Source organism: Gastrolobium bilobum, unplaced genomic scaffold, assembly GCF_033153095.1.
Source record: "Gastrolobium bilobum isolate Gb01-03AN ecotype WA unplaced genomic scaffold, APGP_CSIRO_Gbil_v1 utg12463, whole genome shotgun sequence".
Lineage (NCBI taxonomy): Eukaryota > Viridiplantae > Streptophyta > Magnoliopsida > Fabales > Fabaceae > Gastrolobium > Gastrolobium bilobum.
In genome coordinates, this window is record NW_026898920.1 from 332733 (window position 1) to 347023 (window position 14291).

The following is a 14291-nucleotide window of genomic DNA, read 5'->3' on the forward strand; positions in this document are numbered from 1 at the left end:
ATCCATGCATGCATCAAAATATGTATGACAATGCAGTGTGCAATAATGTAATCCTACTGGCCAGAGAATATAACAAGTATGCATTACGCAAAGAAACGCCGTCTTGCAACATACCGTATGAGAAAATATCGTCTCATACTATGCACAAGGAAACACCATCTTATGCCTCACACAAGGAAACATTGTCTTATGCCTCACACAAGGAAACATTGTCTTGTGTGGCACTCAAACATACATACATATACGTGCAAAATATAACAGTTTATATATATATCCACATACCATATAAAAGTACCATACTCCCTCAGAGTCTGGTGGAATAAACGGGGGATTAACCCCAAGGGCCGAAAGCTTACCTCGCAAGCAAAGTCCTTCAATAAATCTCGGGTTCAAGGATTCACAACCACGATCACAACTTAGTTCCAAAAATGTGAATACAATTAGCATATCACTAATCTATCACAATCATTAAACATTCTCTTTGTTTATTCACTTAATTTATGCCTTAATCAATTTCTTAATGTTCCATATTGATTTCTTAGGGTTTTCCTATTTTAGGGAACGCCCCACAACTTATCTAAAGTGGTTCCGGCTCTAAATTAGTAAGAAAACTCATTTTTTAACAACTTATCCTATACTTGGAGTAATTAAAAATACATGTCTTCTCCAAAGGCTTGATCCCAAGGATGCTTCTCCACTAATATTTCACTTGGTTCCACACTACATCAATAATCACACATAGAACAATTATAAAATTTCAACTCTAAGCCTTAAATCATGAAAATCCCACACTTTGTTCATGAGTCAAAATTTCAAATTAGTTAAAGTGGTGGTTTCTATGCTTTTTCTCTATCAAGAACATTCCCTTAACATAATTTGTGAAGATATTTAAGTTCATTTTCACAACTACCATTCCAATTTCCAACCATGAAAACCCTCTTTAAATAACCTAAAAATCAGCAATTATTCATGAAACTACTAAGGGTTTGGATCCCATTACCTTTGGAACTTCAAATAAGGTTGAGATAGATGGTTTTCAAGCTTCAAAACCTTTTTCCATGACCATCCATGGAGAAATCCGAAAATGGTGGTTCCTTGGGTGAGTTTTTTCTTCAAATCTCTTAACTCCAACTAAAACCCATGAAGATGTGAGCAAGATGGAGATGAATGGGTGTTTGTTCAAGCTTCTTGAGTGATTAAGAGGAAGAGAAATGGTGAGGTAGCAAGGAGAGAAGAAGAAAATCTTCCTTCTGTTAGAGAAGAGAGAGTCGCGGGTGAGACGAGAGAGAATGAGAGGGATTTGTAATGTTTTGGTGTTTTAAGTGACATGTACTCACTATGTAGGAACACACTTATCTACTCCACTCACTTAACTCTCAATCTAACTATACACATTGGTTTACAATATTTTTGTGGCAATATTTCCATATTTACCTTCACTTTTTGAGTAACTTTTTTTACCCGCATTTTTACCCCTTAACTGTCATTTTAACTCTTTTTTCCTCAAAAGAGACTTTATTCCTTTTTCTTCTACTTTTCTTATAACTATTCTTTAGTATTAGGATTAAAATCATTAATTCATAATTAAATCCATAACTACATGTGAGGGTTATTGTAACTAATATGGACCCATACTAAATGAGATGAAGGGTCTGATCCAATAATAGCCCAAAAGGCCCAAAGACAAAGACTCAGACAGTTAGAAAATGCATATATCATGCATACGTGCAATCTTGTGAAGAAAAGTTTTCTTGTAAGAAATACCTAAGTTAAAGGCATCTTAAAAGGAAAAACATTTTGAAAAGGAGTTAAATTTTCCTATATAAAATACCTAAGTTAAAGGCATCTCATAAGGGAAAACTTCCCGCAAAAAGGAGTTAAGTTTTCCTATAAGGGATGCCTAAGTTAAAGGCATCCCAAAAGGGAAAATGTCTAACGATCCTACAAAATGACTAACTTCTTTATAAAGGAAGTTTATAAAAAGCATTCTAGAAAGGAAATCATATTCAAAGGAAAGGATAGATCCATCAACACATGATTCACGGAATGCCAAAGAAAAACCAACAAGTATGAAAAACAGATTGATCCATCAACACATGATTCAAGGAATGCCAAAGTAAAACCAACAAGTATTGAAAACAGATAAATCAAATGACATCATCAATGTGGAGCAACAAAAGCTGGAATGTACAAGCACAAACAATATACAATCAACAAGTAAGGTTTCCTCTAGAAAAAAGTGGAAACTTTGAAAGATTTCTTCGAAGGAAATAGTTGGAGAGAGGAAAATGGACATGAAAAGATAAAGCACAAGTTATGAATGAAATGATAAAGTTCCATCACTTCTCAAAATGTATGAAAAGTCGCTTGGGGCAAAAAATTAATAATACTAAGGAAAATGAAACGATAAATGTAAAAACCCTAAAAGCAATTACACATTTGAAGTATTGGGAACACATATTAAGACACGTTTTAAATTGCTATCATTAACTAACAATTCAAAGTCTAATCAACCACTTCTAAAGGGCGAGGTGGCGGTTACCAACTAAAATAGAAGGTAATCCACTAAAATTTTACTTTTTACCACATCCACACATGTGAAATAATCCCGCAAACATATGATCCCACAACAATTTTACATCCTGCTTCTCATGCCAACAACATGAGAAACAGATTGTGAGGAACTGATTTGGACTCATATTAAACGAGATAAAGAGTCCAATCCAATAATTACCCAACAGGTCCAAAGATATAGACTTAAACAGCAAGGAAACACATACATCGCGAATACATGCAATCCTCTGAATTCACAGTTGGTCTACAACAACTCATGACTCTTGAATCTCCTTAATAGTCAATCATAAAGTAACATGTACGAGATTTCAGCTAAGTCTACGCATCATAGCTCACGTAAAGCCACCGCAATCCATCAATGAGAATACATGTAGCCATATTAAGGCGGCATAAGCAAGTCATGCTACTACTATAAAAGAGAGGCTCAAAGTCCATATATGATCATCTCCTTCTAATTTACTTAAAATCATTATTCAAATATTGACTTGAACGTTGGAGTGTCTCGTAGATATCCACTCTCATCTGTCCCAAACAAGCATATTTCTCCCACACGTGTTCTATCATCTTGCGAACTCCATCCCACAATATCAAACTAATAGATCCTGTTACAATCATCCTTCAATCACTACTTGGACTAGACTCAACTGTACGTGGTCAAGTCCAACTTCTCATGGATTTATCACTTTTCTTTAAAATTTATATGTGTGTTTCCTTTTGATCACTTTTCTTTAAAATTTATGCGTATGTGTGCGTTTCCTTTTTATTTTGGCTAATTAAGACAGCAAGGAATTAATTTGGTAGAGACAACAGAGGAAGAGAAGCATCGTTCCATGAAATTTAGCAAGCTGGGAAACAACTCATTCATTCTAGAAAAGAAATAACAACTCAGGGTAGGTGAAGTAGCGGCTATCAAATTGACAACGAGTGATTAGAAAAATGATGCAACTAGCATGCTGGAAAGGAAGAAATGGACAACAGTGACAAGATTCGTTAATTTGTGATAGCTATATGATGATGATGTGATGGTCTCCGTGCTGTGTCCAAGCAAAACTCTGAAAATAACAGATAAGATTAAAGGGGGGGAAAAAAAACAAGGCTTTGTGCTAAGGTGTAAATAAACATTAAAATAAGTGAAATTTATTGTATCTGCATGCACATTCATCTGAGCTAAAGTTTTCTACTATTACTACTATGCATGGCATGACGTAGAGAGAGTGCAATTTTGACTGAATAGATTGTGACAATTTATAATTTGGCTTAATTTTCAGTGCAATTTTGACCACTGTCATCATTGCCATATTATCCATATGAGGGAAAAGAACGTGTAGAGACACAGAGAGATGAATCCAAAAGTGGGGGTAAAATCGGATTTGGATGCTAGAGAGTTGGTGACAGTGATATCACATTAAGTCTTCTATCAAACCCGAAAAAGGGTGTTCTAATAATATATATACATTTCATAATATATGAAATACGATTGCAGGGAAAATAATTGTATTATGTTATTAAGATTTGTGTCTTAGTTTTTTTTTGTTTTAAAAAATGCGAGCCCCACAAAATATTGTGTGTATAAAAAATTTTACCATGTCATGTTAAAGGACAAACGAAAACCTAAATATATATATATATATATATATATATATATATATATATATATATATATATATATGGGCTTAACATTTCTGCAGCAGCCATAGATAGTGTTATCTACAGCTGACACAGAAAAGTGGGCCCACGGCTTTTTTTAAAAAAAAAAAAAAAAACTCAGGATCCGTTGCAGTATCCTAGGATTCGGACGTGTATCCTTGCTTGCTGTAGGTACAGCAGCTGCAGGAATCATTTTGCCTATATATATATAATATGAAAAAAGTATTTGTCATTTTAAATGACATAAAGTTACGTCATTCTAAAAGAGAGATAGACACAGAATAAAATTTTTTATTTAAATTTTAAATTAAAAAGAAACTATCCACTTTCTCTCTCCCATGATTTTCATTTTCTGTGTCTATCTCTCTCCTAAAATGACATAACTTATGTAATTTAAAATGACAAACACCGAGCCCTATATATATATATATATATATATATATATATTTTTTTTTTTAAGGATAGCTATATTTTTTACACGATGTACACAATTATATAATATTTAATTTGAAATAAAATGTTTTTAACAGTGAGTACCTAAAATAAAATTTTCATACGATACCCCTTTTTTTCCACTTTGTCATGAACAACAAAATCGACAACGTCTCATTCACGAGAACGACCATTTCCAACTCTCTTTGTTTTCTTCCACTCTTTCATCTCCTTGTCTTTTTCCCCTCTCGAAATGTGTGTTTGATTCTCTTTCCTTTTGCTTATGTATAATATGTAAAGTTCGGGTGGATTTTGTTCATTGTTGGTACTGATTGATGAGATCAGCATAAATCATTACAAGGGCTTTCTTCAAAGCAATGGCAAACATTTTTGTTAATCAATATACAAAGTTATGATTCCAAAGCAAGCTAAAATAATTGGTTTAAAAAAATGTAAAGAGAGAATCCCGCTTATTTTTAATGGTTCATATTATATTGCTGCAATCAGAGACACTTAACAAATGGTTTCACTGAAAGTTTCTCATACCCCAATAAAAAAAGAAAAGTGACTAGCCCTTTTATTCATTCATGTAAAAATTTTCAAGCCCCACCAGAAAACTTATACTTGATATATCCTATTTTATACATCAAGTTTTCAAAATATGGTAATTGATTGACACCCTCTTGATTTCACAAGGAAAACTACAATTCCAATTTTAAATTAACTCTCTCCCTTTGATTCAATTGATATGTTGGTGCTCCAACCATGGCCAGAACCCAGATTGATCATCTATGCCACAAAACATGCTGCTTAAGCTTTCTTCTTTGACCATTTGATCAATCTTTTGGCATTGGATGTCAGGCCTTGAAGAAGTTTGGAAAAGCTGAGCAACTCCTGCAGGCCTAGCAGTTGATGGAAAGAGGGTTCTACTAGGCTGATGTATGGATAGAGGACTGTCATTTGCTGGTGTCCTTGAGATATCCAACTTGATCTCTGAGCTGTTCTCACTTCTATTGCTGCATGATCCTTCTGTTTCTTTGTTTAGGTTGATAGATTCAGTTGGCTCTCTACTTTTCAGTGCCAATATCTGCAGCAGCAGCAGCAGCTGTAAAATTAGCAACAAACAATATGCAGAAAAGATGACCTCAAACACCACTCCCTTGCCCACAAGACAACTGTTAATATGATAATTTTATTAAATCCATTGAAGTTAGAATATGGTAAGGTGAAAATGATTATGTACAAAACATGTAAACTATGCAAGAGAAACATGTCATTGGAGTGGGAAGGGATTATTGGATTTTGATGAAGTTACTGTACATGATATGAAAAAGCAGCTTTGTAGAAAGTTATTGCTTAGAGAATGGGTGAAAGGAACGGTTCTGCAAACTATGCAAAAGTCAAAAAAAGCATAAATACTTTAGGAAAAATAAAAAAGGATCATCATTACCAAGCTCTTTATTCTACACAATCAAAACAATCTCATATACCAGAAGTTGAACATGTCTCTAGTTCTACATCATTTTTCCTTTTTTTTTCTTCCTTTTTCTATAAGAAAAGAAAAAGAAAAATTCAAAATCAAAGAAATGATGTGAAAGTAACAGGCGACTAAAACACCATATGATTGGAATTGGATTATGAGTTAGAAGAAAACTACAAAGTACAAACCTCTCCCTGAAGTTTTTGGTTCTGAGCTTGAAGTGCATCATTATCTGACTTGATAGCTTCATACTGTCTTTTAAGGAGATTATAGTCTTTCTCCAACTGCTTGGTCTTCCACCTAGCCCTCCTGTTCTGGAACCAAATAGAAATCTGTCTTGGTTGCAACCCAAGAACCCTTGCCAGCTGCATTTTCCTCTCTGGCTCAAGCTTATTTCCCAACTCAAAGCTCTTCTCAAGTGTCTTCACCTGTTCCATGTTAAGCCTTCTCTTCTTCTCCCCTGCCTGTGATTCATCATCAGACAAATCTTCCTCAGCATTAGCTTCTTCTCCAACTTCAATTCCTGATGAAAATGACATAGATCTCTTCCCTAGAAAGGATGCTACACCTGCATCAAAATTTGAAGCCCCATATTAGTCATAGAATATTTCAGTGTGTGTTTGTGTTTGTTTCTGGGTTTTAGAGAGTACCATGATAATCTTGAGGTGTATATGGGGGTTGAATTGAGTTGACCGAAGGTGGAGGTTGATGATCATCACGATGAGGAGTTTGTAGCATGAAATTTGCTTGGAAGAAAGCCATCTTATTGCTGGTTTATGCCTGCCACAAATCTTCAAGATCAGCTGAATGATGTTATGATCGCCACTTTGAAAGAATAAGAGAAGATTGCAGATGTTCAAAGGCTAAACTGAGCTATTGTTAAAGAATGAATGACAAAGACTAAGGCTTACCCCACAACATCCTTTATAAATATTTAGGAGTAAACTAAATTAGTTCTTCAATTGAAAAGGATGTACAAATTGTTCTCAATGATGGCTTATATATATACCTTATCAGTTTTAGTTGCCTTATGTGAATATTTGGAAAGGAAAAGGAAGTTTGGAGGGAGAGGGGAGAAAGAGAGAGAATGTCATGGAGGGATGTTTGAATCTATAGTTCTAGACCTCAACTTCCATATATATCACTGTTTTTTTTTGTTTTTTTTTTTTTGTATAAAAGGTACTAGTGCTAAATAAAGTAAATAACTCAAATTTATTTTAGGGTTCTATTTTTTCTGCTGCCGTGGCAGAAATATTTATTTGTCACAGACACATACATATTCATCAGGATCCACCGACATTTTACAAAAATATATATATCAAGATTTGATATCAGATCTTGATAAAATGTGTCTGTAGCAGATAAAATATTTCTGCCAGGCAAAAATACTTTTGCCTTTATTTTACGTACATAAAAAGGAAAAAGAATTCCTTAAGCATTTGTAGAAAAAAAAAATGCAGGTAATTGGATGTTAAAATAAAGTTAAGTGTATAGCAAAAGAATAAAGAAAAAGGAATTGTGTTTAGAAAGTGGAAAAGGAAGGCTTGCTTCTCTGCCTCAGCTTGTCTAATATTCCAATGCATGTGTAAGCTCTTGTAATTATTTTCCTAATGATAAACTAGTTTGTCACTTAGGAGACAAGCAGAGTGGTTCTTCTTTACAAAGACAGTTGTCTTTAAATATAATGATGGAATTGGCAATTTGGGAATGCAGCTGGAAGCTTTTTATGTCTTTGATTCCGTTGTTAAAGGCCAGCAGAAAATGGAGATTCAGATATTATGATTCTTTAATGTGGAGTGGGGGACTTCAGAGGAAACGTTCATGATGATTTATTAATAAAGTCATAAAGAAAAGACATTAGATGGGGCTAAAGGTTATATCACTGAAAGGGAAAGATGGATGGAGGTTTTCTTAGGAAAAGAAACTTTACATGGTGAGGTGATATTTCAATGTTGTGTTAATTTTGTGAAGAAAGGGGTTGCTTAAGAAAAAAGAGAAGTGAGTTGGCTATAACTTTAAGTCCAAAATGGATTGTGTTTTTTCTGAGGGGATGGAGAGAGGGAAGGAAAGGGAGAAGGGGCAGGAATCTAGGGGATGGGTCCAATGAGGAGGGGCAGGGTTTGCTACCTAACCCACCAACAGGTATCATGCATTAGGATGAAGCTCTCTTTCTCATCAGCCATTATCCCTTGCATCAGTTTCAGCCCAACCCCTATCTGATGGCTGTTATGTGATGAGGGCTGAAAACCCAAGCTAAGCCTGTTGTTATTACCCCACAAGAGCTGGTCTTCTTTGTCCTTTTCCCTACCGTATATATATGTCCATCTACATGCCACATAGCCACTACTCCTCTCACCTTAGCTATTGCCAACTCCCTTCCAAAATGGCCTACAGTACATGCTCCTCTATACATTATAAATATTCACTTCCAACCCTCTCTTCCCCTTTGTATCTCGTTGTTCCTATGCACAAGTTTCTACACAATATAAATATGCATCACATAATAGAATAAACAAGGTGCGGCAGTAAACAATATTGTTATCTCTTAAAACAAAGACCAAACATCTTGGTATGCATTTTGCAACCCATCTAGTCTATGGTTTAGCTGAACGTGTCAAATGTGCTTAACCTTTTACCATACAAGAGAAGTCAACCATGAATCAATTTGGTAGTGCAATATATATAAAATGGTAAAGGACCAATTGTGTTCAAGATTTGGATACCATTAACAAAGTGTCTAATTTGGGCTTATGTTACAAGGCAATTCATGACAAGTGTGAGACTTGGCTATGCAAGAAAGAGAGAGAAAAATAGACGCAGCACTAAATTACAGCCTCTTTCAAACTGCAGCATCTTACACTAAAAGTTGACAGAGAGGACCAGTGAAGGTGTGTGGTGCAGTCTGAATTTGATTTTGGATATGAGGTTTCCACATCAACCAGTAAAAAGGACGTTTACATACAATTTTGCTATTGTGAATTGTTCATTTTGCTAATTTACATAGGGATCAACCTGTACCAAAATAAAGCATAATTGAACCACGTATAGTGTCAATGTGGGAAATGTACCTTCATCTACACGGTAAGATTTTATGTGTTTCTATTAAGTAAAAGAAGATACATTTAACTTTACTTTTTAGTTTTCCGTTATTGTGCTTTCACTAATCTCTTTATTATCCGTAAGATAGAAAGTTAACAGACATATAGGACCCAATTAAGGGAATTAAGTATCCAACACATGGTCCCAAATTAGCTTAATCAGCCATAAACATGCACAACCACTTGTTCTTCCTTGAGTTCACGGCTTTGACACTTTGTTCCAAGTACATCAATTGATTCAACATTCAAAATTGATGGTTTGATTTTGACTTCACTTAAACTATTGATATACCTTATCAGTACACGGTATTTTAAGAAATCCTAATTATATTACATTTTATATATTATTAATATTTTATTTTTTTATGCATAATTTATTGAGAATCTAAGTGTAAATAGTGAAATTTCATATTATGAATATATAAGTATTTAAAGTAGAATATATATTTTTAAAAATATAGTTTTAAAACAAAATTCATTTATTTTATAATTTATTATGAACAAGATCTGTATCTAAATAAGACATAGATATGATTAAAAAAAAATTGAAAGATAGATAATATTGTTAAAAATAAAAGAGAGATAAATTTTTCTTTAAATAATTAACAAAGTAGCATAAAAAAAACTCACTCTAAAGGGAAAAAGTGTATGTAAGGAATATACACATTTTAATCAAAAAATGAGAGAAACATGATAAATTAAGTCACGCAAAAAAAATAGTGCAAAAAAATATTATATAGGGACTGATTAACAACAATTATTTATATATTAATATTTCATCACTTTATATTTTATAAAGTAAATTCTTTAGAGCTAATATATATATATATATATATATATATATATATATATATATATATATGAGTGTTATTGAAGACAGTAGGTGATATTAAATCACTAAAAGACTTGAACTCATATATAAATCAGAAGAGATAGATGATCAGAATTATCACTGTGCAATTATAAAAATTAAAGAACAGACTTACTTGTCAGATAATTGAGACAGAATGATGAAACAGACAGATGACGATATCAGAGGAATAAATCTGAGCCTCCGAGCCCACAGAACGTGTCTCCTTAAGGCAATTTGCTCCCTCACTGATGCCTAAGGTAGATGGACACTTGTCTCCCAGGATAGAACAGATTTCGTCTAAAGAGTGGCGACACTACCAGTCAACAGCCCAAACGAACACAACAATATGCCAGAGGAAATTACACCGGAGTATGAACAGGAATATGCAAGAAAAATTCCGGCAGAGTTTCAGTGCAGAAAAAACCAATAAATTTACGATAGACACTGATCGGTCACAATGAACCGTCGTGTCTGTACACACAATTGAGCTGAGTCGAGCCGGCCGGACGGCGGTGCGCGTGGTGGACCAAAGCCCACCTAGCTCCTCCCCCTCCACAAAATGTGTAGTGACCCAAGGGCCAATCTAGGAGAGTGAGGTGGGAGCTTATAAACTCTATCACTTCCTACTAGTTGTCCAGTGTGGGACTTGTTAAAACCCACACACCTCTCCATCTTCCCTTTTCTCTTTTCTTTATTAACCCACTTCTTATTCATAACCAATGGATTATTAACATAGATTCTAACTATAAGGAGGTTATACTTACTACCTCCTTTTCTTAGTACTTCTTGCTACTAAGTTTTAACCGTTGATTTCTGTCAATCTAACAATTATATGTATGGGGTCATACTTATTAATTAATTATTAATTTTCAATAAATTATAACCGTTAGATTGACAAAAATCAACGGTTACGATTTGGTAGTAAGAGATAGTAAGAAAAATAAGTAGTAAGTATAACATTTCCAATATATATATATATATATATATATATATATATATATATATATATATATATAGACAGGATCCTTTGACACTGGTGTCAAAAAAAAAGTTTGACACCTCATCTGAGAGCCGTTAGATTAAAAAAAATCAACGATTCTGATTTGTAAGCATGTGACACCATTGATTTTTTTTAATCTAACGGCTCTCAGATGAGGTGTCAAACTTTTCCTTTGACACCGGTGTCAAAGGATCCTGCCTCTATATATATATATATATATATATATATATATATATATATATATATATATATATATATATATATATACTAATACTTATAAGTAAATTGAATAAGTAACATTTATATCACGTAAATGAACACAAATATATAAAATTTTAAAATTCACTAGCTAAATTCGTTGACGTGGGTTTTTTTCCGTGAGTATTAAACTTAACAAGTATAAAGTGAGAAATTTTAGTAACATATTATTATTTGACACAATCTTTTAAAAATTCTCTTTATTATTTTAGTGAAATTTCATAATAATCTCGTAAAGTGAGTTCAAGTAATTTAATAGGTCAAACGTAAATTTTTGTCTAATTTTCCTTTGTACATGAAAATTAAATAGAAGCCTAATTTTCACTTTTCAATTTAACAAAAGGATATTTAACAAATCATATGACATGATTTAGTTGACAAATTAAATTTATATTGGTAGACTTTGTCATGCAGAGATTGCAATCCAGTTGACACTGAGGCCCAATTAAGCCCTAATTAGAATTTAACTAATACGGTTATGTGTTTGGAGCACATATATGTTGCTTGTATATATCGTCCCATTAATGCAATTACATAGATTGGTTTAGGTGTTTAGATGATAAATTGTGCAAGGCTATGACCATTTAGGACTTCTCAAAATTGTACTCTCAGGGGGCGTTTGGCAGGAGAGAAATTTTTTTTATCCAGGAATTACGATTACTAGGAATATGATGGGCAAGTGAGTTTCTGGGAATGTTAACAAAAAGTTGTTTGGTTGGCCAAAATGTTACCGGGAATATTGAATAAAAATTAGTGAGTCTATGTTTGGTTAATTGAGAAATATTACTGGGAATACAAGGTTATTTTACAAAAATAATCCCTCAATAGTCTAACCGAAGCACGATTTACATTGATATGGGTTGCTTGGATCTGCATTTGGGTTTGAGAAAGGGTTGAAGTTTGATGATTTTGAGAGGAAGTAACTGTGACCCATATGAAGAATCTGCACTAGTTTAAACAAATTTCGAACAACGGCAAGTCAAGGAGAAGGGTTTCTTTTGGGGAGTACAAGCGAGTAGTGCCATGGTCCAAGTATCTGGTTTCATCTGGGTCCAAGTTTGCTTCTGGCAGACACAGACAACAAAGCAACGCAAGAGGACATAAGATTATTGAGAACCAAGCAAAGCGTAAATCGACTTGTTTCACAGACAGCAGCAAGGGCTACAGGGCATTTTCGTCTCACAAATTTGTTTCAATTTTCCCTTGGTATGAGATTTGTAAAATACCACACTATAATTGGTAATCTGAAATAAGAAATTTATGTGCAAACAAGAATACAGGGAAAGAGAGATGTTAAGGAAAAAATTTTATGACCTTGTACCAAATATGGCAATATAAGATGTTAGGGGGTGTTTGGTAGGGTTTTTGTTGTAGATACTCAGACAACTTTCATTGATATTTCAATTTGACCATATTTGGTACAAGACTCAAAAAAAATTAACTAGGAAAATCCTTTACCCAACCATTTTGATTTGTTTGTAAAATTTCATGAAAAATACTATTCCAAAAACCCAGTGGTATTTCGGGGTTTACTGGGAAAAGAAAAAAAGAAGGTTGAATTGAAGACGAAATTGACCCTCATCATTGTTGTTCATAGCTTTATATTTTCACTAGCTTTTTATTTACCCACCTCATGTACTGTTGAGTCCCTGACTAGTGGAGTACGTTTGCTCAGTGTAACATCCCAAGAGTTGGCAAGGGCAGGGAGTGATCGCCGGTGCGAAAGGGCACGGACAATGAGCGGCTCATGCCAAATCTTGCAGCTTGGGGGTTCATGAATGAATCGAATCAACACCCGAAAGAGAGGGATTCCAGAGACTGTGCTGGTATGGGACGGTACAGTTAGGAATGACTTATAAGAATTAATTGGTACTACCTATACTAACAAGATGCATCTACTTTTCGGTAGTCCGGATCGGAAGAACTCCACAGTTAAGCGTGCTTGACTTGGAGCAATTCTGGGATGAGTGACCTCCTGGGAAGTTTTCCCGGGAAGTGTGCGAGTGAGGACAAAGCACACTGAAAAGTCTCATGTTAGTGTGTGAGGACAGTCATTGATTCTTGCAAGTTGTCAGGCGTTACAAGTGGTATCAGAGCAGGGCCTCTCTTCCAGTACGGTGTGGTTCGAGGACGAACCAGGCGGAAGCTGGTGGACAAGTAACATCCCAAGAGCTGGCAAGGGCAGGGAGTGATCGCCGGTGCGAAAGGGCACGGACAATGAGCGGCTCATGTCAAATCTTGCAGCTTGGGGGTTCATAAATGAATCGAATCAACACCCGGAAGAGAGGGATTCCAGAGACTGTGCTGGTATGGGACGGTACAGTTAGGAATGGCTTATAAGAATTAATTGGTACTACCTATACTAACAAGATGCATCTACTTTTTGGTAGCCCGGATCGGAAGAACTCCACAGTTAAGCGTGCTTGACTTGGAACAATTCTGGGATTGGTGACCTCCTGGGAAGTTTTCCCGGGAAGTGTGCGAGTGAGGACAAAGCACACTGAAAAGTCTCGTGTTAGTGTGTGGGGACAGTCATTGATTCTTGCAAGTGGCCGGGCGTTACACTCAGTCTCTTTCTTCTATTGATATTCAAAAATTAAAAGTGGTTGTTTTTGTAATTTTAACCTATTTTTCCATCAATGTTTTACCTTCAACCTAACATAGACTTAGAAAACTTTAATCAATTTTCCTGATAATATTTTGCCCTACCAAAATTTTTTTTTCAACTTTACCATCAAACTTACTTCTTCAATATTTTTCCGGTAATTGTATTTACCCGGTAAAAAAAAAAAATCTCCTCTACCAAACGCCCCTTTAAGAAAGGAGATGAATCTGGTCCTGAAAAAACAAACAGAAAGGACCTACTAATCTAAGCTATGTTATTAAAACCGGCCGAGGTACCGGGTCACCGGTTCAACCAGTGGGTCATTGGTTGAAACGCATGCCTGG

The 14291-nt window shown here is 34.7% G+C and overlaps 1 protein-coding gene across 3 annotated transcripts; it reads right to left on the bottom strand.

The window, feature by feature from the left end:
* Positions 1-5216: 5216 nt before the first annotated feature.
* Positions 5217-7227, bottom strand: LOC133285560 (homeobox-leucine zipper protein ATHB-13-like). Of its 3 annotated transcripts, none has more exons than XM_061482810.1 (4): positions 7143-7227; positions 6784-6913; positions 6322-6701; positions 5217-5740 (listed from the first exon to the last, which is right to left on the bottom strand). In XM_061482810.1, exons 2-4 carry the CDS (start codon positions 6893-6895, stop codon positions 5393-5395), a joined length of 840 nt encoding a protein of 279 aa, XP_061338794.1. In that variant the 5' UTR covers positions 6896-6913; positions 7143-7227; the 3' UTR covers positions 5217-5392. The 3 variants fall into 3 exon arrangements, with proteins under 3 accessions (XP_061338794.1, XP_061338793.1, XP_061338792.1); XM_061482809.1 differs by lacking the exon at positions 7143-7227 and adding an exon at positions 7045-7094; XM_061482808.1 differs by lacking the exon at positions 7143-7227 and having other exon boundaries at positions 6784-7076.
* Positions 7228-14291: the final 7064 nt, after the last annotated feature.

Coding starts and splice junctions, on each gene's coding strand:
- LOC133285560 (XM_061482810.1), bottom strand. CDS start 6,895: ATGGCTTTCTTCCAAGCAAATTTCATGCTACAAACTCCTCATCGTGAT. Junction 6,702..6,783: donor TACACCTCAAGATTATCATG/GTACTCTCTAAA, acceptor ATTTTGATGCAG/GTGTAGCATCCTTTCTAGGG. Junction 5,741..6,321: donor ACCAAAAACTTCAGGGAGAG/GTTTGTACTTTG, acceptor CTGCTGCTGCAG/ATATTGGCACTGAAAAGTAG.